The following is a 24,346-nucleotide window of genomic DNA, read 5'->3' as shown; positions in this document are numbered from 1 at the left end:
TTATAAAGCCAGACTCTAAAGACATGGTCTCTCTTCCTTTCCAGCTTATATTTTTATGAGCCCGGATCATGTTTCAACTAAAGTTCATATTGACGTATTCACCTCTGAGCACTTCGCCCCAGAGGATACAGAACATCATGTTTTATAGGTTATCCAAGATCTTCAGAAACGTCGTCCAAACATATGGTTTTTGACATTTGAAATGACATACAAGTACACAAAGTACAATAGTTGCACACAATGAAAGTCATTTTTTAAAGCAGATTGTTTAAAACCCCATTCAACTCTTTTCCTGGCCTTTCTTCAAGCATTCAATAATTCACTACTTTTCTTTTCAAGATATTGTTTGGTTGGTTGTGACATAAATAGTCGCCTCCCTTTGTCAATTTGTTTTTGAACATGTAAACAGCACCTAACTCCTACAGGCATCTAAGGTAAAGTCCGAGTGCTCTCTCAGGCAGGAGGGAACCACAGAAGCCTAATCCACACATTCAATGGAAGTCAAGCCCTGACAGCAGGGCAGTTTAGAGACTCACAAGGCAAGCCTTTTTGCTGACATTTGAGGCATTACCTTGGCAGTCCAGGCCTCCTACTATATGAAGAAGTGGGAACAAAAGTCAGGAGGAAGATTCATGGCAAATGGATATTTTAAAAAGGAAGACTGGAGGGGACAAAACCAAGGGAGGAAAGAAGGAAAGGAAGGAAGAATGCAAAAAGGAGAGAAGGAAGAAGTTAAGCAATCAAGGAGTCCTCTAACCTTCAGCTAGGTCTAAAGGAGATGTCTCTATTCTGAAAAGTTGAAGGAAACTATTTTATTAAAACATACCACATTAGATCATCTGAGGCCACCAGCAAGGTCAAGTTAAGGGCTAGAACTTCTGAGATTGAGCTTCAAGTGAAACCTAAAAAGAGTCCCGTGCTCTTTCAAATGGCAACATAAATAACCAAGAGGCCGAGGCCTAGTGAGTTTTGTCCTACTTTGGACACTTGCAGGCACTGTAACTTTTGACAATTCATTTACCCATTCAGAACCTCACTCTTAACACATCAAGATAACAAGTAAAACTGGGTTGGAGTGCCAGGTCCACCTTTTATTAGCTATAATATTAGGAACGTTGTGTAACATCTGTGAATCTATTTCTTCAACATGAAGAAACAAGACATCACAGGTTGTTCAGAAAAAGCTAAGCTCCCCAAAATCACCCGGGTTCTGACTTAATACTTATTACATATAAAACTACAAACTGCAGAAGCATCTGTAGTGGTAGCAGAGAGATGACTGTTTTTTTTCTGGAGACCTGGGGAGCAGGCAGGAGATGAAGGAAAGAATCACAAAAGGGCAATGGTAGACACATCCCTGGTGCTGACTGGGTGATGGTGTCACGTATGTAACTTACCAAGTCATAACTTACACATTGATTGCATCTCCAGTCATATCTTTGTAATGTCAGTTAAGAAAGCTTCTATTGACCTAAGAGGCAGAGACAGAAGAATTCCTGTCCACAGGTTCACGTTCCAACAGACCCCAACAGCCAGGGCTGAGCCAATCTGGAAGCCAGGGGTAGGAAGCCCAAGACTGGAGCCACTACCTGTTGCTGCTCACAGTGTTGTGCGTTAACAGGAAGCTGCAACCAGGCACTACAGCGAAGAGCTAAACTCAGGCACTTGAACGCAACCAGCTGAGCACTCTGCCTTGGGCTTCACAACCTGCTTGTGGGAGTCCGCTACAGGTGAGAGTACAAGGCTTTCTCATACTTTCCTGAGCTTGCACACGGCCACAGGCATGCGCAATGGCCCTGTGGAATCCAAGGATTATGTCAGAGCTTCTCGAGCCCTCATCTCACTGTTGATCCATTCCTAGTAAGGTTCTAGTTGGTCTGTGGTTTTTCCCAACTGTTATCCATTGCCTCAGGCAGCCAAACTTTACTTATTCTTAACACCTTTGAAAAATACCCATGCGATAGATTTTTTAGTAGCAAGTGGTATCTCACTCAGTTCAAAGACAAGTCTTTTAAGTGAGTAAGGGCTTCAGGAAACCAAGGGTTTTTTTTTAAAGTTTTATTTATTTTTATTTATTTACAATATGTCCCACCTTACTTTTTGTGAAAGACTTATTCTTTAGTTATTTTTTTTTATTGCAAAGTCAGATATACAGAGAGGAGGAGGAGAGGCAGAGAGGAAGATATTCCATCCTATGATTCACTCTCCAGGTGGCTGCAATGGCTGGTGCTGCACCAAACCAAAGCCAGGAGCCAGGAAAGTCCTCCAGGTCTCCCACACGGGTTCAGGGTCCCAAGGCTTTGGGCCGTCCTCCACTGCTTTCCCAGGCCACAAGCAGGGAGCTGGATGGGAAGTGGAGTTGCAGGGACTAGAATCGGCGCCCATATGGGATCCTGATGCATTCAAGGTGAGGACTTTAGCCGTTAGCTCATGCTGCCGCCCCCCCCTTTAATCTTTTTAAAGGCTTATTTTATTTTTTTTATTAGACAAATACACAGAGAGGGGGAGAAACAGGAAGATCTTCTGTCCATTGATTCACTCCCAAGTGGCCACAACAGCCAAAGCTGATACAATTCGAAGCCAAGAGCCAGGAGACTCTTCCAGGTCTCTCACAGTGGTGCAGAGTCCCAAGGCTTTGGGACGTCCTCGACTGCTTTCCCAGGCCACAAGCTGAGAGCTGCATGGGAAGCAGGGCCACTGGGATTAGAATCAGCACCCTTATGGGATCCCGGTGCTCGCCAAGATGAGGACTTTAGCCGCTAGTCTACCATGCTGGGCCCAGAAACCAGGTTTTGAAAATTGCTTGTATAAAGGGAAATTTTGAAGTTTTAAAAATATTATATTATTGTTGTTAATGTATTTGAAAGGCAGAGAGAAGAGGGAAATATCTTTCATTTGCTGGTTTATTTCCTGACTGGCTGCAATGGCCAAGATTAAGGCAGGCTAAAGCCAGAAAACCCTTCTGGGACTCCCACACGGGTGGCAAGGGCCCAAGTACCTGGCGCAATTCCCAGTCACATGAGCAGGGATAGGGACTGGAAGCACAGTGGTCAGAACTCACACAGGCATTCCAGTCTGCAGTGCTGGTGTCCCAAACAGCAGCTTAAGCCCTGGGTCACAGTGAGGGCCCCGGCATAAGCTTTTCCTAGTACTTCTTACCATCTTTTAAACTTATAATGAGTAGGTGATTACATTTCCATTTTACAGCCTTCACATTGTCTACTTGGGGATCATTTCTTGTCTCCCTAAGTTCTTCCTGATGGTTGCCTGTTTCATTAACCATTTTGAGGAGCAACTTTACTGACCTCTCTTGTATCTGCGCATAGTTGCCTTAACTTTGTTCTTTTCTCTAACTTCTTAAGTTGGATGCTTAGCTCACAACTTGTCTACATTATTCTTTTTTATATCATAAATTTCCCATAAATACTACTGCCCTGCATTTCATAAATATTGATATTTATATCTTTTATATTTTTTAGTTCCAAAGAGTTTCAAATTCCAGCTATGACTTCTACTCTGGCCCATGGTTTACTAGAGCTTATATATCTTAAATTTCCAAAGTTAATCCCGTTTCATTTATTATTTTACTATTGGTATTTAAATCAGTTGCAGTATAATTGGAAAAATATGGTCTGCATAATGCTAATTTTTAAAAATTTGTTGAGTAATGCCTTATGGATCAGCACTTAATGTCTGCAAATGTTACATCTATATACTTGAGAAGATATACAGATTTTAAAATTCTTGGGCTCAGAGTTTTAATTAAGTCCACCAGACTAAGTCTTTTAACTATGGTCCTCAGGTTTAAAAAAAAATTACATTTTCTGCATTTTGGCAGCACACTGGCTGGGACAGAGAGAGCTGAGATTCCACCTGCCAGAGGAACTGTGACTTGAGTTAAGTCCAAAAAGTACTGAGTCGGAGTGGACACACACCCTTCAAATTTCCCGCTTCTCTGCTTAAAGAGGCCCAAGTCAAGATGCCTGAAGATGATTTCAGCCCAGAGTCTCGCTCAGATAAGGAGACTTAGGAGACACTGTGCCATGGCCACAAATGCAAACGTGCCAGGAGGCCTAGTCCTGGGTTGCAGCCCCCTCAGAGGCCTGGTGCAGAGAAGGGAGTGCCCCTCAAGGGCTTGCCAGGTAAAATATTCTGTAACTGCCCAAGGTCAGGTCTGAAAAATTAACACAGGCTTTTCAGCCATGAGCTGGTCTCATGACTATTTAGTCTGAATGCTTTGCAAATAATTGGGAGAGAGGGTTCACTGAGATTGTGAGTTTATCTATTGAAAGACAGAGCATTATACAGAAACCTTTCATTTGCCAATTCACTCTCTGATTGCCTGGAGCAGGCATTGCAGGTGGGCCAGGACAAAGCCAAATCTCAATGCATGTCTTCCTTGTGGGTGGCAGGGACCCAAGCATTGAGCCATCATCTGCTGCTTCCCAGCGTGCATGTTCGCGGGAAGCTGCAATCTGGAGCAGAGGTAAGACTTAAACCCAGGACTCCAGTGCAGAAGGTAGAAGTCCCAAGTGGCCTCTTGACTGTTACCCCAGTACCTGTGCCCACAATGTGTTTTCCAGTTTGTTCTTCTTGAAAGGTGATGCTTGATTTCTTCTTTTTCCTCCTTGGGATAGGACGTGCATCCCATTCTCCTTAGGTGATTGAATCCCTTTGCTGAGGTAACTATGAGACTCAGTTCTGGCTAGACACAGGGCAATTTTCAAGTGGTGGGGACTGCTGGTAAAGCATGCTGGTTGGGATGGGCATTGTAGTGCAGTGGGATAAGATGCTGTTTGAGAAACCACCTGGTTTGAGTTTTCCTGAGCTCTGATGGGTTGTTTTGCTTCTGATCCAGCTTCCTGATAATGCACAAGGGAAGACAGCAGCCAACAGCCAAGTGCTAGAGTCCCTGACACCCATTTGGGAGACTCAGATGAAGCCCTTGGCTCCAGGGTTTGGCCTGGCCCAGCCACAGCTACCGTAGCCATTTGGGGATTGAACCTGTGATGGAAGATGGCTCTCTCAGTCACTGTGCCTGTCAAATAAAAAGTCTAGAAGCTGATAAAAAGAAAAAACTATATATTTTATTTATTTTATCATTATGCTCATTTTATTTCTTTTTATCTATGGCTACCTCAAAGAATTTTCTATACAAATAGCCAGAACTAGAAGGAATATTTGTAGAAAATGAAACTACAACATTTTTAGGGTGGTGTCTTTCTGGGTTAAGTGCTCTTCTTTTTTTCAGCTCATGTGCTCTTTTTTCTTAGTTTGTCTTTTCTTAATAGCATCACATTCCCAGACCATAAAAGCCAGATACCCAGATAGGGCCAAAGCACTAGACATGTATCTATTGATTTATTCACCCTCCGGATTCTGAAAATGTTTTGCTAGGTCTTAGAATTTAGCAGCATACTCAAGAAAACATTTCTTCCTGGTATATTTATAGAATTTAAAAAATTCTGCTGCTCATCCTCGTCACCCAATAACCTCTGGTAAGAAAAAAAAACACATGAACAAGCAACTCTGAAGCACACTGAAAAATATTGGCACATCTTGAGATTTATACCCAGGTGACATTAGCAAGCATGTCAAAAGTAAGGATAGAGGCGATAGCACAGCAGTTCCACTTTATTGTCAGGGGAAATGTCTCAAGACACCCTGTGGATTTCTGAAACCATGACTAGTACCAAGTTCCATACATACTGTGTTTTTTTCTATACACACTCATGAGAAAGTTTAATTTATAAATTAAGCACAGTAAGAGCTCAACAACAAAAACTAATGATAAGATAGAATAATTGCAGTACATACTGCAATAGAAGTTATACAGCTGCAATCTCTCCCTCTCAAAACATTCTACTGGGGGCAAAGGCTTGGCTGGTGATTAGGTCAACGCTTGACAAGCCCACATCTCACACTGGGTTGTATGGTTCCAATCCCAGCTCCTCTGCCTCTGATCCAGCTTCCTCCTGGTGCACACACTGGGAGGCGACAGATGATGGTTCAAGTACTTGGGTCCCTCCCACGTACATGGGAGACCTGGGCAGAGTTCTGCAATCCTGGTTTCCACCTGGCCTAGCCTTGGTTATTGGGGACATTTGACAACAAACCCCAGCAGACAAAAGAACCATCAGTCTCTCTCTCGCTCTCTTCTTTTATAATAAAATAAAAATAAATATATTTTAACAATATCTATCACATTATACTGTTCTTATTGGGGATAATGAAAATCTTGAAAGGGGTTAGTGCAGTGGTGTAGTACTCTAGTCTTCCAGCTGTAGCACTGGCATCCCATAAACGTGCTGGTTCAAGTCCCAGCTCCTCCTCTTTTGATCTAGCTTCCTGTTATGGCACTTAAATAAGCAGCAGATGATGGTTCAAGTATTTGGGTCCGTGCCACTCACATTGGAGACCCCAATGGAGGCCCTAAATCCAGGCTTCAATCTAGCACAGCCCTGCTCATTACAGTCATTTGTGGAACAAAACAATCGATGGAAGATTTCTATTTCCACCACTCTGCTTTCAAATAAAAAATAAATATTTTTATTAAAACCTATGAACATTCTAGACATACTAGGCTAACCTGAGTTAGGATGAGGGCTGGCAAATGGCAGACAAAAGTCTAACCTAGTAGAGTGTATTTAACATAGCAGGTGTTATAGTCGAATGGATGTATGAGTATGTGAAATAAGATGAAATTAAATAAAGAGCATGCAATCTCTTCTTATGTTTATCTTCTCTTTCCTTCAGATATACTTGTGACTAGCCAGTTAATAAACTGCTTTTAGGAAACTGGTGAAAAATTGACTTTACCCTGGGAACTAACTGTGGTAATTTCTTTGCATTATACATTATTTTTATTGTTCTATTTTTAAATTTGAAATCCCTGCATGTAAGAACTTTACTGCTGGGAAGACATTATTGACAAAGGGGTTGCCAAGCGGGTTTAAAAATGTTGAGGAAGGACTCTGTCAATAATTAATGTCATACTGATTATAAATTCCAGCAAGACTCTAGAATCTCAAAGTGAGTCAAGCTTATCAGAGAGCTGGTGACCTGCCCTGGCCCTGGAAATGGCAGAAACCTCTTTTAAGTGCTTTCTTCTCTCTAGTGGCGCTTCACCCACCTGTCCAGCAATAATGACTAATGTTGCAAGGGCTGAATCTTTGGTGGGAGGCAAGTAGGTGAACTGAATATGCATGGGCTTCAAAAGCAGATGAAACTGTATTTCAAACCCTTGTTTGGATCCCTGAGTGACTTTTAGCACATGAAAACAGCCATAGTGAGGTCTCAGTTTACCTATCTGTAAAATCAAGATAAACACCTAGATGCTGGCGCTCTTCCCTTGATCATCCCTCTCCTAGATCTTCTTTCAGCTTTGGACAGAAACAGCCACTTCCCACGCTACTGGGGAGCATTGAGTGGTCTGCTTCCATAGCACTGCCAGATCCTTGCCTTCACGTAGTAAGATTCCTCTGCCATCACAACAGAATTATCCTCAAAGGGGTGGCACTGGGCACAGTGGACAGGATGCTTCTGGGGACACTGACACCCCATAGCAGAGTGCCTGGGTTTGCATCTCAGCTCCACTTCTGCTTACAACTTCTTATTCAGCAGATCCTGGGGGATAAAAAGTGATGGCACCAGTGCTTGGGTCCATGTCAGCCACATGGGAGACATGAATTGAGATCCAGGCCTCTTGGTTTGGTCCTGGCCCAATCCCAGCTGCTGGGGGCATTAGGGAAGTAAACCAGTGCCTGGGAGACACTATGGAACAAATGGCCAGGTGATTTCCTTAATCCCTTCCTCTTTTCCTTCTTCCAAAAATATGCAGTTTGGGGGCAGGTGTAGTGGCACAACATGCTAATTCTCAGCCACGTGGTGCCGGCATCCCATTTGAGTGTCAGTTTGTATCCTGGCTGCTCCCCTTCCAATCCAGATCTCTGTGGCCTGGGAAGGCAGTAGAGGGTGGCCTAGGTCCTTGGGACATTGCACCCATGTGGGAGACCCGGAAGAAGCTTCTGGCTTCAGATCGGATCAGCTGTAGCCATTGCAGCCATATGGGGAGTGAAGCAGTGGACAGAAGACCTTCTCACTATCTTTTCTTCTCTCTCTGTAAAATCTGCCTTTCAAACAAAAATAAATAATTCTTTCAAACAACAAGCTGTTTAAAGCAAGAATTATCCTATATTTGGCATCTGTGAAAGATTTTTACTATATCCACACAGAGTAATAATATTTATTATATTTATATTTTAACATCTGTCAAATCACAAGCTTAATGTATTATCTACCCATCGGTGAACACACCATTTTTATAATAGGCATTAAATAAATGCTAGTACATGTTTATGATTCACCTAAAATCATTTCATATTTGACACTAAAATGAGCTTCCTTTGCTTCTGACATGCTAATAATCTGCTTTGTTGAGTTTTACTGTCTCTGTCTCAGTTGTTGGTGATTAAGAGAGAGAATATTATCTTCAATGCATCAGCTAAGGAAGAGAAACAGTGGACATTCTTAATGACCATCCTACTTAAAATTCCCAAGTGAGCCAATCAGATAACTCTGTCTTGTGAGACTAGATCCTTAGGTTATATGACTGTTGAGTAACCCCTGGCCCCACTCTGGTTTGACTCTGGAATATGGAGATTGGTCCAGTAAGTTGGACACATGATATTATGTTGCTGACAGTGCACATTACATTTCATACTCTTTGTTAGACATCACAAATTTCCACTTAATTAAATTACGTAAGCTTTAGGGCTGATATTTACATTTCAGCAAAATATATGAGGGTTGATACTTTGTTTTGGGTGACAAAAATGGAAGAAAGTTAACCTAAATGATCTAGGAGGAAAGCCAAATTCTTAGGCTGGAGACAGTAGGAGAGGGGATGTGACACACCAGTTAGGTCAACCAACTCTACAGTCAGCTTTCTGGTGTTGGAATTCTGACACTATAGCTTAAGGGCATCCAGTGATTTGAGCTTGGTGTTTCAATTTGCTAAGTCTCAATCTCCTCATTTGTCAAATAATGGAGAGGATGGGATATCAACAAATCATCTCCTTTTTTTAAAAAAAATTTTTTTATTGGAAAGTCAGATATACAGAGAGGAGGCGAGACAGAGAGGAAGATTCTCTAACTATGGATTCACTCCCCCAGCAGCCGCGATGGCCGGAGCTGAGCCTGTCTGAAAGTAGGAGTCCAGAGCCTCTTCTGGGTCTCCCATGTGGGTGCAGGGTCCCAAGGCTTTGGGCCATCCTTGACTGCTTTCCCAGGCCACAAGGAGATGGGTGGATGGGAACCAGAGCTGCCAGGATCTGAACTGGCACCCATATGGGATCCTGGTGTATGCCACTAGCTACTGTGCTGGGCCCGCAAGAGATTTTTCTAAGAGTCACAGATTATGAACTCTAGAATTGGCTGATGAAACATATCAAATCTCCTGGCCTGCAGTTTCTGCTATACATTTCGAGTTATCTCCCACATACAAACCTTTTTTTTTTTTTTTCCAATTTGAACAAAAGACACAGAGACAGAAGGATCTTCTATCACCTGGGTCATTTTCCAAATGCCTGCAAAAACAAAGGCTGGACCTGGCTAAAGCTGAAAACTTGGAACTCAATCGGAGTCTCCTGCATGTGTGGCAGGACCCAGGCACTTAAGCCAGCACCTGCTGCCTCCCACGTGGCCACCATCTGGAAGTTGGCTTACCGAGCAGGGCCAGGACTTCACCCAGGCACCCGATGAGGCATACAGCTCTCCATGTGCCATCTTCTTATACAAAGGTTTTTATTTATTTGTATTTATTTGAAAGGCCAAGTGACAGAGAAAAAGGGAGATGGAGGGAGAGAATATACATCTTTCACCTGCTGCTTCATTTAACAAATGGCAGTAACAGCTGGGGCTGGGCCAGGCCAAAGGCAGAGACTAGGAACGCCAAGCCTGCTGCCTCACGTGTCTTTCATCAGGAATTCTGGATTAGAATCAAACACGGGGCTGGATCCTAGGCACCCCATGTGGTGGCTTAATCCACTGTCCCACAATGTGTGCCCTTCAAACAGCATCTTAACTGCTGTGCCAAGCACCTGCCCTCTGTTTTTGTTTTGAAAGATTGGGATATGGTCATGCCTATGATCTGTTCCCTCCTGGTAAGCAGGCTGTCGTGTTGCCGGCTCGTAGTAGGCTCTCCGTGCCTATGTTTATTGAGGGAATGAATCAATGCCTTTGACAAAGATTTCCAATGGCAATGCTTTGATGGTTTTCACAAGGTATTTGGTAATAGCAATCAACTACTAATTTCTGCCTGTCTGCCAGCCCTTAGCTTAAATGCCTCTTGCTTCAGGAAGCCTTGGTGAATCCTTTCCCAGGTCACATGACTCCTATTACCAAGCAAAGCTCACACGGGACATTCCATCTTAATTTTCTTTGTTCACTATTGTCTTCCCAATTTCAAGCTTGGTGCCCAGCACCATAGCAGGTACTCAGCCAATTATTTGCTTGGGTGAAAGAATAAGTAATTTTGGAAAATGATCTGTTTCCATCTAAAGCTTCCTTTAAGGTCAGCAGGTGTTCTCATGGTAACTGGTCACCTGTCTTGATCTGCGTGTCTTCACCTTCACCAACAACTGCACTGAGTGTACACCATGAAGGTCCCCGTTGAGTTCTTCTTACTCATGTCTCCGTCACTGTCATTTTATGTGCAGTCATTTTTTGGGTAGAGATGGGCACATAAAATCTAGTTTCCTAGCACTTCCTTTTCAGCTTGACTTCTTCACTGGCCACCCTAAGCAAATGAGATTCTCCAAGCCTTGGACTCCGATCTGTACAGTGCGCTAGCCAGAGTTCTTCTTGGGTCCTCTAAGGATGAAATGAGCTGCTGCATATAAGGGGGCATTAACTTCGAACACGTTCCGGTGTCTCTCTGGTATCTGTCAGCCCGGCCCTCCTCAGCCTCAGCGCTGTTATTTCACCCTCCTTCTGCGCTCAGCATATGTGTATGTGTGTGTGTGTGTGTGTGTGTGTGTGTGTATATATATATATATAAACACCAGCTCTCTTGCCTCCTTAGTGGCTTGGTCTTCCTGCAAGCCCGGCTTGCTCCTGTGGCCTGGCTTTCCTGGTATCATTCCCTTTTCATGCAGTTAGCAGCACAAGTCTTCCTCCCCATCCTTTCAACTTGCTGACAGAACACAGCAACCCACCTGAAGTCACGGCTTCCTTAGTTGCCATTTTCTTTCTCCTTCATTGGGAGCATTCTACCATGAACCAGCATTTTATTTTTCAAAGATTCTCATCTTAAGCAAAAAAAAAAAAAAAACAAAAACAAAAAAAAACCCATTCCTTCCTCCTGCCTCTGGGCTGGGAAGCCCAGCTAGCTTTTCCCTGGGTCTGTGGGCTAACCCCGCCAGGCGCCGCCGCCTCCTCCATGCCTGGCATTACAGACCCCTCCTGGGGTCGCTACCGCTTTTCCATCACCAACCAATCCTCCCCGACACCACTAATGTCACATCTGTTATAAACCAGAGAAGGCTTTGTTCTAAACAATCCATTACAAACGAACCTCGGTGCCGTGTGATGTTTAATGGAGGATAGACTTCTAAGGTTAAATGCAAACCGCTGTGCGATTGGAGGGGGGAGGGGGAGAACACGTTTATATTCATATTAAATATATACCTGTTGAGTTTGTGTTTTTTTCTCAACGCTTCAGAGACCCCCGAGCTTTCGGGTGATTGAAATGGTAGCAAGAAATGGTTTTCCGGAAACTTCGCCCAAAAAAGCCAAGACCTCATCCAAAGGACTGCTCCATCCACTCAAGGAACACCCACCAGTAAAATCCATCTCCACAACCACCAGATTATCTCACCGGCTAGTGAGAAGGCAAGGGGGGAGCGGCCGTACCATCCAGCGCCGCGCAGGGAGGGGGGTTCGCGCCCGTTTGGCTGGGCCTGGTCGTTTCCCCCTCGCTTGGTTTTGCCCCCGCTCCCCCCTGCGCTGGCATCCACAGTGCGTCTGGCCGGCGCTTTATAGCGTAGCCTGGGCGGCTCCGCTAGCTGTTTTTCCTCGTCTCCCTGTTGCGGTCTCGCTCGCTGGAACGCCAAGATGCAGCTCAAGCCTTTGGAGATTAACCCCGAGGTGAGCGCCAGGTGCACTGTTGCTTGGGGAGTGCGAGGCTGAAGGTCAGCCTTCGCCAGGTGGAGGTATCTCCTTCTGCTTTGATTCGGTGTCTTATTTTCCCCCCTTTGCATTCGCTTTTCAGATGCTGAACAAAGTGAGTGGCGACGCCTGCTGCCTCTGCGCCCTCCCCAGGGAGCGCTCCTCGGCTGTGAGCCGCGCCCTGCGCGCTCCAGAGGCGGTGGGGCTAGGGCGCACGCTGGGCGCGCTCCCTGCGCCTTGGATTTGGGGGTTGGGGAGGTGATTCTGCGATACCAGTGTGGCGGAGGTGAAGGAGGCTGCTGCTCCCGAGGGCGTGGCGCGCGGACTCGGGTACCCGGGCCTCGCGCGGGGCCACGTGTGGGCCGCGCTTTGTGCTGTGTCATTGCGCCGCCGCGGGTGGGGGGCGGGGCGGGGCTCCTCCCACGGCGGGTGCCCAGGGGTGGGGGTTGGGATGGGGGCGCGGAGGACGCGCGTGCCGGCCCCGCCCCCTGGCAGGTGCTCAGCACCTGCCGGTCCCCGTGCGCCTGGCCGCCGCCTCGCGTCTCCTCCCCACAGGTGCTGTCCCGGCTGGGGGTCGCTGGCCAGTATCGCTTCGCCGACGTTCTGGGACTGGAGGAGGAGACGCTGGGCTCCGTGCCAGCGCCTGCGTGCGCGCTGCTGCTGCTGTTTCCTCTCACTGCCCAGGTAGGGATGCGCGAGCTGGTCACCGACGGTGAGGCACGCTTTGAGGGCACCCTTCTCCGCTGGGGCTGGATGCCCAGACTTTGCTAAGCGGTTTGTTTTCCCTCCCGGAGGGATTAAAAGGATGCACTTATCGGGATGCTTACTCATTGGGGGCTCTTGGCTCATCTATCTGAAATTGTCTTGAATGTGGGAGGAACATCTCAGTTGTAGCATACCTGTTCTGAGTTCCTTTGAACTTAGCCTTTGCTGAGCCTACCATTCAGGAGAGTGGCTGGGAGTGCCCCTTTCAAGGACTGGGACCTGTGTCGGCTCATTGTTTGGTTCCCACATAGCTGTGAAATGGAGAGAGAAGGGTTTGCCCAACTCCAAACGATAAATTCTCCCGTGCTGGCCTCAGTTTGTGACAGACTTAGGGGGTGCTTCCCGCCCCTGCAGTTCTCTGGACATAGTGTTTTTAATGCTGCGTTGTGGGTGTGGCTCCTCTTCACCTCTCCTGTCATCATCTCTGACCTTGTCAGGCTGTTGGGAACACCCTTCCATCTCTTGTGGTCATGACAGTCTCCTGAAGCCTGGAGATGAGCTGTGCCACAGGGAATTCCCATTTCTCTTGATAACTCGGCATACACTTGTCCTAGCATGCAGGGACATAGGGATCTTGGAGGATCAGATTAACAAATGATCAGTTGGGAGAATTACTTGCTATCTTGCTGTGTGTGAGGGCCCCATTGTATGCATGGAATTCTGTCTCACATTTGATGCCACTTGACCCTGACTTGGGAGTGATTGGAACTGGCTTTATAAAACTTGGGGCGTCACTGCAATCACTGAAGGTCACTGAAGCACCCCCCCCCCCCCCCCCCCCGGGCACTGGCTGTTCTCAAAGCACCCTCGGCACAAACCAGACAGGAGGGGAAGTTCCAGGTCTCCCCTCTTGGCAGACGGGCTGAGCATGGGGGAGTTACACATTGACGACAGCTGTCTCTTCCCACTCTAGTCTCTTGTAAATTTAACTTGGACGTAAAGGGAGTGTGGTTTTCTTGTAGAGCACATCCCCCATAGGGTCACCTGTCAGCCTCCTGTCTCCTCGGGAGCGTCTAGCAGAGCTTCTATTCAGCAAAACACGATGACTGGCAGGTTTTCAGAGGCTGCTGGAGGAAGGCTGCTGGGAGGCAGTGGCACACCGCGCTTGCCTTTAGAAGCTTGCTGCTCTTGAGCTACACCAACTGGCTCTCGCTAAAGAACATTCTGGTTTGAATGGCTTCTGTTGACAGGAAGCCTTTGTCCTTTCGCTGCGGCTCCATTTGGTAGGTTTACTGAGTACAATTCTCTGCAGTTGCCTACTGGGCAAAAATACTGAAACAGATGTCAACAAAAGTGGAGACTTATCAGTGGATTCCCAAACAAGATCATTTGGGAAACACCTGACTTTGACTAAGGAGATATTAAAAATTCTAAATGGACCACATCTGAAAGCATTACATGATACTGAAGTATTGATGGAAGTGTCTTCATGCAGGAGTCTAAACAACCCTCCAGGGTGATTCTAGTCCATTGAAGACTTTTATTTAACTATCACTGGAAAGTGAAAATCATTACCAGTGAGTTAAAATTAAGGGTCTGGTAGATTTAAAGTGAGAACTTCCCAGTTATCTAAGGTAGTCTGGTGGGACAAGAGAGCTTACTGCTCTGATGTTGCCGAAGAGCAAGCTTACACTGCGTTCCATGTGCAGGAGGGCCAGACTGTTGGATTTGGAAACACACTGGTGGCTTTCTTTGCATTTTGCTGGTTATGGGAGAGGGGTGTTTTAGTATTTGCACCCTGTTTGAACTGAGGAGACAAAACTTCACATTCCTTTCGAAGTCCTCACCAAAAGGTGCAGACAGGCCAGCTAACTTGCTGCAGAGAAGACTAGCAGCTGCTTTGAGGATGTCTGTCTTCTAGTTCTGTAATTTGCCAGTCTTCCCCTGCCCAGCCCCCCAATTACGCATCTTATCCTGAAATTATATTGTATATAGCAGACAAGTGTAAACCAGTGTGACATCATCTTGTTAAATGACCAGACTTGGGAAAACTACATCCCATTGTACTAAACCATTTATATTGGAGAGGTGGGTGAGGTGTGACTGGTTGGGAATAGCTAACCTGTCTAAATAGTTTTTATTTGCTGCTTTAAATGGTACAGGCCTGTTTGGGTTTAGAATAGAGTTGGATAGAACAAGTAGAACGTGTAGGAGCAGGAATATATTAATGTAGCAGGCAGTCCCTTGGGTCACTCACTTGGCCAGAACTTACTTGGGATGCCTGTGCAGAATGCCATGATGGTGGTGGTTGTTGCTGGGAAGCGATCTTGACCTGGTGTGATTTCTGACTTTGTGCCACTCTCCATCTGCAGCTGCAAGGTTGCAGTGGTGTCTAGACAGAGCCTTGGGTGAAGGCCAAGGCTGGGGCTGCACTGCAGCATCTGGGTGGGGCTTCCTTCTGGGGCAGGCGTGGCTGTGGGAGGCGGCCGGGCTGCTGTCTGGCAGGGCCCAGGGTCTGGGAGCAAGGTTCCAGGTTTCTCCCACCTGTGTTTCAATTTGGGTGGGAGACCCGGCTGTACTGCCACTTGCTCATCCCAGCCTTTTTGTTGTTGGGGACACGTTTCTGTCATCCACAGCATGAGAACTTCAGGAAAAAGCAGATTGAGGAACTGAAAGGACAGGAAATCAGCCCCAAGGTGTACTTCATGAAGCAAACCATTGGAAACTCCTGTGGCACCATCGGGCTGATCCACGCTGTGGCCAACAATCAGGACAAAATGGAATTTGGTGAGTGTGGGTTTTGCAGCCTGCCATTTTGTAACTAAATGTGAAACCTGAAATCAGAAAGCAGAGCTAACTGTTGTACTTTATCCCAGGACCCTTCAGGGACTGTTCACCCTCGGCTGTTTTTTGCACCATGTTTAGTCATGGTGCCTCCTCAGACAGGTGTACACCATCATAGGTTTTGTTTGTCTTCAACAAGAAGCTTGGCATTATTGCTCTGCCTGTCTCTCTGGGCCTTCCATTTGCACACGGCTGCACTGGGCATGATGATGAGAAGAGAGAACCCGTTGAGGTTGATTGCTAGAGCGATGATTCCATGCACCTGTTTAATTATCAACAGTTCTGGAGAATCAGATGATGTAAAGCCAGAAAATATCAACAGTTAGGACCTGTCATGATGGGTTCTGTATTTTGTGAACAAGAGGAGAAGCAGTACAGTTGGGAGTAGCTAGCTGTGGAAGGGATGCGAGTTCTTCAGGGAGGCATTGTGATGGTGGATGCACCTGCTGGGAGTACCATGACGATACAGGAGGATACTATGGAAGATAGAGGAGAAATGCATCCAGACCCTTAAGTTTGCAGAAGCACAATTCACACCATGAAAATGTATTCAGATAACGTGACCGTTATGCATGATGTGGACCAGGAGCCAGCAAACTTTCTTAGATGGCCACAGAATCAGTCATAGGTTTTTGAGGATCAGGTGGTCTCTGCCCTTGCACTATAAAATCAGCTGATGATTGACAAGATGGGAAGTAAGCGGATGCTTTATTGACAGAACTAGGCAACATGGTTGCCGACTCTGACCTAGACAGTGGCTGGGGTGGCTGTTCAACCTGTAGCAGATTAAATATTAAATATCTATATCTATCTATCTATATATAACAAGTGAAGAATGACCAAGGTTTAACTCTTGGGTATACTTTTAGGATTTGAACCTTGGGTTTGGGGACTTACTAGATTAGCATGTTTTGGTTTTGGTATACGATAGGTGTCTCAGTGTACTGTTAGGTGCTGTACATACAACAGGAGGTGAGACCGTGCCTGCCTTTCTGGCACAAGCTCCCCCAAGGGTGAGGGTGCTCCAGAAAGTTCATGGAAAAGAGGTGGTTTTGATTCACAAAATTGGAAATCTATGCCTGACATTTTTCCTAAGACCTAGTTGCATGAATATTTTGAAGACTACCCCCTCCCATATATGCTGTAGATAGGTAAGTGCTTTGTGATTTCTCTCTAGTGATGCAGTTTTTTGTCTTTTTAAGAGGATGGATCAGTCCTGAAGCAATTTCTTTCTGAAACGGAGAAGATGTCCCCTGAAGACAGGGCAAAATGCTTTGAGAAGAATGAGGTAGGGAGAGAACTCCCATGGCCTTCCCTTTAAGGAATGGGGAGGGGTTTTGTGCTGCTAATTCTTTTCTCTTTGCTGCAGGCCATACAGGCAGCCCATGATGCAGTGGCACAGGAAGGCCAGTGTCGGGTAAGTGCAAATAAGACAGCCAGGTTTCCTGGGGTTGCCACCTGTATGTCCGCTGATACCTGTGCAAGGATCCTCTGCTGGGACACAGCCAGTGTTAGCTCCCCATCCACCTGCAGGTCAATTGGTGTTAGGGTATTTGACCCAAGTAATGCTTTCCTTAGGCCTGTTCATAAAAATAAGCCTTAACAACCCTCACTGGTAGGTCGGAGTTTTGAATGAATTCAGATGAATAAGTTTTATTCAGATCCGAATGGGGCTTCTAGAGTCAGAAGTACATCTTGTGTGAGCATTTCAAATCCTATGCTCAGATTATTGGAGGAGAATAAGGTGTGAGGGGTACTTTGAAGTAAGTTTTGATGCAGAATAGTTTTGAAAGCCTGGAAATTTTATTTTTTAGAACATGCATTTCCCATAAACTTTTTCAAGAGTGCATATGCATTGATTTCAATGTTTCTTGCACCCGGATTTATCTCGTAGTCCTCCTTTTCGTGAATTTTTTGGAGGACCTTCATATACCAGCAAGGACTGACACTTTGTAGAATAACTAATAGATCATAATGTGGACAGAAATTCCAAATTGGCACTATGACCGAAGATGGCTAGTATGTTTTTTTTTTTAAATGTTTGGAAGGCTTAGAGAAAGATATTTCATCCACTGCCTCACTCTCCAAATACCCACCACAGTCAGAGCCAGGCCAAAGCCAAGAGCCTGATTCTCCACTGGCGCTCTCCCATGTGGACAGCAGGGAGTCAGATGTTTGGTCCATCCTCTGCTGTCACCCAGAATGTGCGTTAGGAAGCTGGACTAGAAGCAGAGTCGCTGAGACTTAAACCAGGTATTCTGATACATGATGCCCAGTAGTGGCTTAACCTTCTGCTCCATAGGGCCTGCACCCTCACTTTCTAATATTTTTTTCCCAAAGATTTATTTAATTTTACTGGAAAGGCAGATCCATAGAAAGATATTCTGTCCACTGGTTTGCTCCCCAAGTGGCCACAATGGCTGACGCTGAGCTGATCCGAAGCCAGGAGCTTCTTCTGGGTCTTCCCAAGTGGATAAAGGATTCCAAGCCCTTGGGCCGTGCTCTGCTGCTTTCCCAAGCCACAAGCAGTGATCTAGGAGGGAAGTGGAGCAGCTGGGACATGAACTGGTGCTCATAAGGGTGCTTGCATGTGCAAGGCAAGGATGTAGTCACTGAGCCATCATGCCTGACACCCACATTTTGGTCTTGACCTTGGATGAGATACTTGTTTTTGCCTTAATTTCCTGCTCAGTAGAAAGCGTGTAGTAATAGCACCTGCACAGAGTTGTGCTAACATTTACTGTATTTCTACCTTAATGGGCTAATAAATATTAGCTATAATTATTTTTGAAAATATAAACAGGCTGGTTCAAGTATATTTTGCTTAAATTGCAAGAGAATTTCATTTAACAAGTTCAGCTCACATTATTTATCTCCAAAATCATGCTCTTGACTCTCTTCAGGTAGATGACAAAGTGAATTTTCATTTCATCATGTTCAACAATGTGGACGGCCACCTCTATGAACTTGGTATGTGTCATTCTATTTTTGGAATCCAGCGTATTTTCATGTATTTCAGACTGAATGTTACGGTACTGATGTGTGACTTTTGGAGTGTCTGGTATGGAGGGGACAACGTGTTCTCACTAGGACACTTACCCTCCTGTGGGACCCAGAGGGTGCCCTCCTTCAGTTGACATAGATGGGGCTCCAAAAAGTCCATGGAAATGCATAAACGTTTTGAAGTACCTTTGTACCCAGTGTATGACTTTAGTTTGTAAACCAGAGAAGAGAGTAGAATAGAGCAGCACTAGTTCAAGGCAAATGTATCAGCCCTTCTCTCCCCACCCCATGCTGTGGCATCCTCTAGTATCTTCTCATCAGGTAAAGCATATTTCCGATCGCCCATGCTGAATATGACTTTACCTGTGCAAAAGGAGCTTGGAGATGTTGGAGTAATCTCCATTAGCTGATTTATGGCAAAAGAAAAGATTGTCTGCCTTATACAAGATCCATCATCTTTGAAGAAAGATGCCACTGAAGAGCTGTCCAGGCTGCAGGACAGTACAGGGCAGTGGGCATTCATGGCAGGACATATGAGATCTCAAGGAACTGGTCTTTGCCAAGAGGCGGGGCATAGTCCCCTTCATTAGAGTTCCTGGGTTAGCTTTGACCTGGATTATTGCAGGCAGGATTGCTTGGGGTAGATATCTAGGAACCCTCAAACCTGTAAATGGTTGTATCATAACCAGGCTTGTCTGTGGCAGTGGCAGTAATATTCAGTAGAATCCAAAACTTGCCTCTGATCAGGACACAATGCGGTAGCTGGAAAATGCACAGGACGTTTAACATGCCTGGTCTTTGTTCCAGATGGGCGAATGCCTTTCCCGGTAAACCACGGCGCCAGCTCGGAGGACTCCCTGCTGCAGGTAATCTTTGGAATGCGTGTCAGCTCATGGGCCATGTATCCTCAGCCAGGCTGTCCACCGGACTCGTGCTTATTTCAGGAATGCCAGCTCAGTTGTCTGGGTTCATTGTCACCTGCCCTTCATGTTCTCCCTAATTCCATCCACCTCCTGTCATGGCAAGTGGCTTGAATGGGGATCCTTATGAACAGTCTTCACTAATGTGTGTCGTGTGCTGTGTTTGGTTCACACCAAGCACCCAGAAATCCACTGCTTTGCTTAGGTGTGGGATTGAGGGGGGCCATTATCCTCGGGTGCTCTCCTGATCGAGGCCACTGGGGGGACCTATGGCTCTGTATAGGACCTGGGTTGTGGGGCCTCTGCACCCTCAACGGGAACTCTAGCCTCAACTCCATTTTTTGTCAGAGAAACATTGCTCAAGTGTGATTAAAAATGAAATCCCCTCAGCAGACTTCATTTGTTGTAGGACTGGTAGCTTGTCCCTTCTGGGCACTTGGCCATGTGCAGCGCAGGCATTTGCAGGCGCGCCCTGTCACGAGCCAGCTGGTGTGCTTTGGGTGTTGGGTGGCCACTGGCTGTGTTGCAAGTATTTAGCTCAGCTGTGATGGCTGCAGAGCCACAAGTGGGCAGCTGCAGAATGAATGTGGCTAGCAAGGACTCACCCCAACTGAGTTTATAGTCAGCCAACAGACTGCTCTGCTGCTGGACAATTTCTGCCTTTCAAGGACTCACCCCAACTGAGTTTATAGTCAGCCAACAGACTGCTCTGTTGCTGGACAATTTCTGCCTTTGGTAGAGTACTTCCATTTTTAAACATTTACTTGAAAGGTAGGGTTAGAGATGAAAGAGCTCTTCCATATACTCTGCTGGTTCACTCTCCAGGTGGCCACAGTGGTTGAAACTGGACCAGTGTGAAGCCAGGAGCTTCTCCCATGTGGGTGCAGGGACCCAAGGGCTTGGCCCTTCCTCCACTACTTTCCCAGGAGCATCAGCAGGGGCCATATGGGATATTCATGTTACTGGCTGTGACCTTACGTACTGTGCCACAGCACAGGCTCTTGTAGAATCCTTTGAGTGCTGCAATGAGGTAGGGGTGACTGTCCCCATGTCACCCAGAGGTTTAGTCACACCCAAGGACAATGACTTCAGAGAACTATGATTCCAAGCTGGCCCGAGGGCTGTAGGTTGTGCATCTGCCTTTCTCGTGGACCTGCCTGTGAAACAGACCTGTTTGTGCCACTCATCTAACAGGGTCTTGTTTCCTTGAGTGAGGACGGTGACATGGAGTGAGAAGCCAGGCTTGGAGAGGCTGGGAGCGGGCAGGTTGTATGACGAGGTTGCAGACACAATGTCTGGCCTCTGATTTAGGAACAACACTTTGACCTTGAATACAGTTGAGTTTCATGCCAACTTTTATCTAACAACACTTCCTAATAACACAGAATGTGTGCCTCATCAGATCCCTAAAGCTGTCACATGAGGCATGGGGAGGATAAACCTTTGTGTTAAAAAGAAACCTGGGCCCAGCATTGGGGAGCAGCACTGGCATCCCTTACCAGGATGTTCCCACTGCTCCACCTCCCGTCCAGCTCCCCGCTAATGCACCTGGAAATGCAGCAGAAGATAACCCAAGCCCTTGTGCCTCTGCAACCACCGGGGAGACCTGGATAGAGTTCTAGGCTCTTGGCTTCTCCTGGCCCAGCCTCAGCTGGTTTGGCCATTTGGGGAATGTAGCAATGAGACAAAGAATTCACTCTCTCTCTCTCTGTCTTTCTCTCTCTCCATCTCTGTCTCTTACTGTCTGTTTCTGTTCTGCCTCTGTCACCCTGCCTTTCAGATAAACCAAATCTTAGAAGATAACATCTGTTTATAATCTCACTTAAAATTGATACAAATCCACATACTTATGAGCAACAATTCTTGTCCTAAGTAAGTTTCAAGATGTTTGAGGCTTTCCACATTTGACATTAAATGTAAGCCAGGCATCCTTAGGTGACTGCTGTGCTGGAGTTGGAGGCAGGCAAAGTTGGCTGCTCTCTTCAAAGCAGGCCTGAAAGCGGAGGTGTCACCACTGGGCGTGACCGGGCAGCTAATGGGAAGAGGGCAAGTCGAGTGTAGTGACGGGCCAGCCGGGCTTCCAGTGCAGGATGTGGAGGTCGGCATAGACTTGTGCTAGTGTTTAAACCCAGTTTCATCTCGCGAACAAAACTCCAGTGTGATAGATAGCTTTGTCAGTCATCATTACTAGGATTTTTAATAAAGTACCATGATTCAGTACTTTATTAGGGCAAGCAAACACTTCTTCAATTGCCCACCAAAGTCTAGGGCTTGGGGCAGAGATCAACGGTAATCAGGTCTGCCATATGGGTGGCAGGAAACCACTGACGGAGCCGCCACAGCTGCCCACCTGCAGGAAACTCGGCCTGGGCCCCGTCAGTGGAGCTTGGACAGCCTGACTCCCAGGCCAACCACCTGCTCCCACAAACTCCTGGGACTGGTCAAGTTGAGGATCTGGAGTATTTGTTTTTTAAAGGTTTGGGATCTCATAGGGCTGCAACATGAACCTTCCTCTGAACTTGTTAAAAACTGGATAGAGTGTTATTTCTGATTTTTGCAAGAGGGTTGGGCAGTGTCCTGCCCAAAGGCTATATGAGGCTGTTGAAATCATTTGGTTTGGCCTGCCGGGCAACCACATGCAGGACTGGAAATTCAGCAAGTCTGTAGTAGCCTAATCCTTGGAAGTGGAATTTTGGATGGCCTGCAAATGATGTCATAAATATGCAAATGCATGTTAGAAAACATGAATCCCTACCCCTGCATTAAGCATCTAAATCTTAGAATTTGGAAGTAGCCAGCCCTGAGATGAGTTTCCAGTCTTGTGTGCGAGGTTTGTCACCTACACATGCTGCCCACTCCATAGCAAATCAATCTCATGGGTCTATACCCGGAACACCAGGTAAGCTTAAAGGCTGATTGTAAAATGTTGACTTGGAGGACATTTGGGTCTAGTTCAGTAGTGTCTGAGTTAGGAGTTTTTCTGTGAGGTGCAGAGGACAGATCAGCTTCCTGTCTTGTTTCCGTTTGAGAAGAGTGCTCACAGTTGAGTTTTCTTGCCCAAATCAGGTCGAGGTAAGCAGACATGGCTGCTTGGCAGAGGTGGTAAGGCTCTCCTTGTTGATCTTTCGCATTGAGCCCCCCATTTAAAGGTGCAGTGGGGATTCCTTCTAGTTGGACCTGAGCATGAAGCACTCTGAGATGTTCCTGTTGAGCTGTCACCACAGGGGGATTCATGCTGTGCCTTCTTTTCAGGATGCTGCCAAGGTGTGCCGGGAATTCACCGAGCGTGAGCAAGGAGAGGTCCGCTTCTCGGCCGTGGCCCTGTGCAAGGCGGCCTAATGCTCGCGGGAGGGCCTTTGCTGTTCCCCCGCCCTTCATCGTAAGCGTCCATCCCGGACCGGGCCATCTACACGCTTCAGTGGTTCTGTGTCCTGCTCCCCGCCCTGCCCTGCCCCATCCATGCACTAGCTGAGTTGGTGGGGTTTGATGTAAGCTTCAGGTGGCGAAGCATTCCCCCCACCCCCAACACTGTATGTCTCGTTCCTTAATATCTATGCTTTACATGGCTGTTTCGGTTTATGTCTCTAAGTTAAGGCCTTGGATGAGGTTGAATTATTTGTCCTTAAAAGGAATAAAACTTTTCTGCTGATGAAAGTCTGTAAACTGGCTCTCATTTCCGCTTCCTTTGGTACATCACGGGTTCTTTGGAGAGTGACAGACAAAAGTGCCTTCCATGTACACACCTCAGGCAAGGCTGTTGGCCAGAAAACGGTTATCAGTTGAATATCTTATTCACACTTCTTTCTATGCATTTTTTAAAGATTTATTTTTATTGCAAAGTCAGATATACAGAGAGGAGGAGAGACAGAGGAAGATCTTCCGTCCAATGATTCACTCCCCAAGTGACTGCAACAGCCAGTGCTGCGCCGATCCGAAGCTAGGAGCTCTTCCAAGTCTCCCACATGGGTGCAGGGTCCCAATGCATTGGGCTGTCCTCGACTGCTTTCCCAGGCCACAAACAGGGAGCTGGATGGGAAGCGGGGCGGCCGGGATTAGAACCAGCGCCCATGTGGAATCCGGTGCGTTCAAGGCGAGGACTTTAGCTGCTAGGCCACTGCACTGGGCTTTTCTTCCTGTGCATTTTTGTTCCTATGCGTTCCTGTAGAAACTAACTATTGCAGAAATTTTAAGAATAATTTTAGATTGGTAGAAAAGTTGGAGATATTGTCAAATTCCCATAAACTCCTCAGCCCGTCTCCTCCTTATTAGAGTGACACACATTTTCAGTTCATGACCTGGTATGGGTGGGTGCAGCATGTTCACTTAAATGCTCTCAAACCAGGTGCCTGGCATGCCCTGTGTGGAGGACAGTGCACTGAGTGACGTGTGGGTGATGGCAACCCTTGAAGCAGAGTGTCCCGTTTCCCAGAGGAGACATTAGGTGATATATTCAGGTTTTCATCCCTCATCACCATGGAGGCCAGGCCGTAACCACCCCTGCTGGGGTGGTTGTGGAAGCTTGTGCTGTCTCTGGGGCTGTGCCTAGAGCAGAAGAGCCAAAGTTGGATCTTCATCGAGCCTCCACGTCTCCCTTTGCTCTTCAGCCCACATTGCAAGGTTCCAAGTGTCTTTTCTGTTCAATGCCAAACCAGATCTCATTTCCTGGGATAACACCACATTTCCAAAATCACTTTTAGGAAAAGTTA

The 24,346-nt window shown here is 46.5% G+C and overlaps 1 protein-coding gene across 1 annotated transcript; it reads left to right on the top strand.

Annotated features, from left to right (window-relative positions):
* Positions 1-12,114: 12,114 nt before the first annotated feature.
* On the top strand, positions 12,115-23,288 carry UCHL1 (ubiquitin C-terminal hydrolase L1). Its single transcript, XM_058670389.1, has 8 exons — positions 12,115-12,147; positions 12,250-12,852; positions 15,510-15,660; positions 16,920-17,005; positions 17,087-17,134; positions 18,621-18,687; positions 19,528-19,586; positions 22,893-23,288. The coding sequence occupies exons 1-8, from the start codon at positions 12,115-12,117 to the stop codon at positions 22,977-22,979; spliced, it is 1,134 nt and encodes a 377-aa protein (XP_058526372.1). The 3' UTR covers positions 22,980-23,288.
* Positions 23,289-24,346: the final 1,058 nt, after the last annotated feature.

Source organism: Ochotona princeps, chromosome 11 (genome assembly GCF_030435755.1).
Source record: "Ochotona princeps isolate mOchPri1 chromosome 11, mOchPri1.hap1, whole genome shotgun sequence".
NCBI classification, from domain to species: Eukaryota; Metazoa; Chordata; class Mammalia; order Lagomorpha; family Ochotonidae; genus Ochotona; species Ochotona princeps.
This window is presented reverse-complemented; position numbering and strand designations above follow the sequence as displayed.

Bases quoted from the DNA above. Each gene is read 5' to 3' on its own strand.
- UCHL1 (XM_058670389.1), top strand. From the start codon at position 12,115: ATGCAGCTCAAGCCTTTGGAGATTAACCCCGAG. The intron at 12,148-12,249 runs GTGAGCGCCAGG...GTCTTATTTTCC, and splicing joins CTTTGGAGATTAACCCCGAG to CCCCTTTGCATTCGCTTTTC. The intron at 17,006-17,086 runs GTAGGGAGAGAA...TCTTTGCTGCAG, and splicing joins AATGCTTTGAGAAGAATGAG to GCCATACAGGCAGCCCATGA.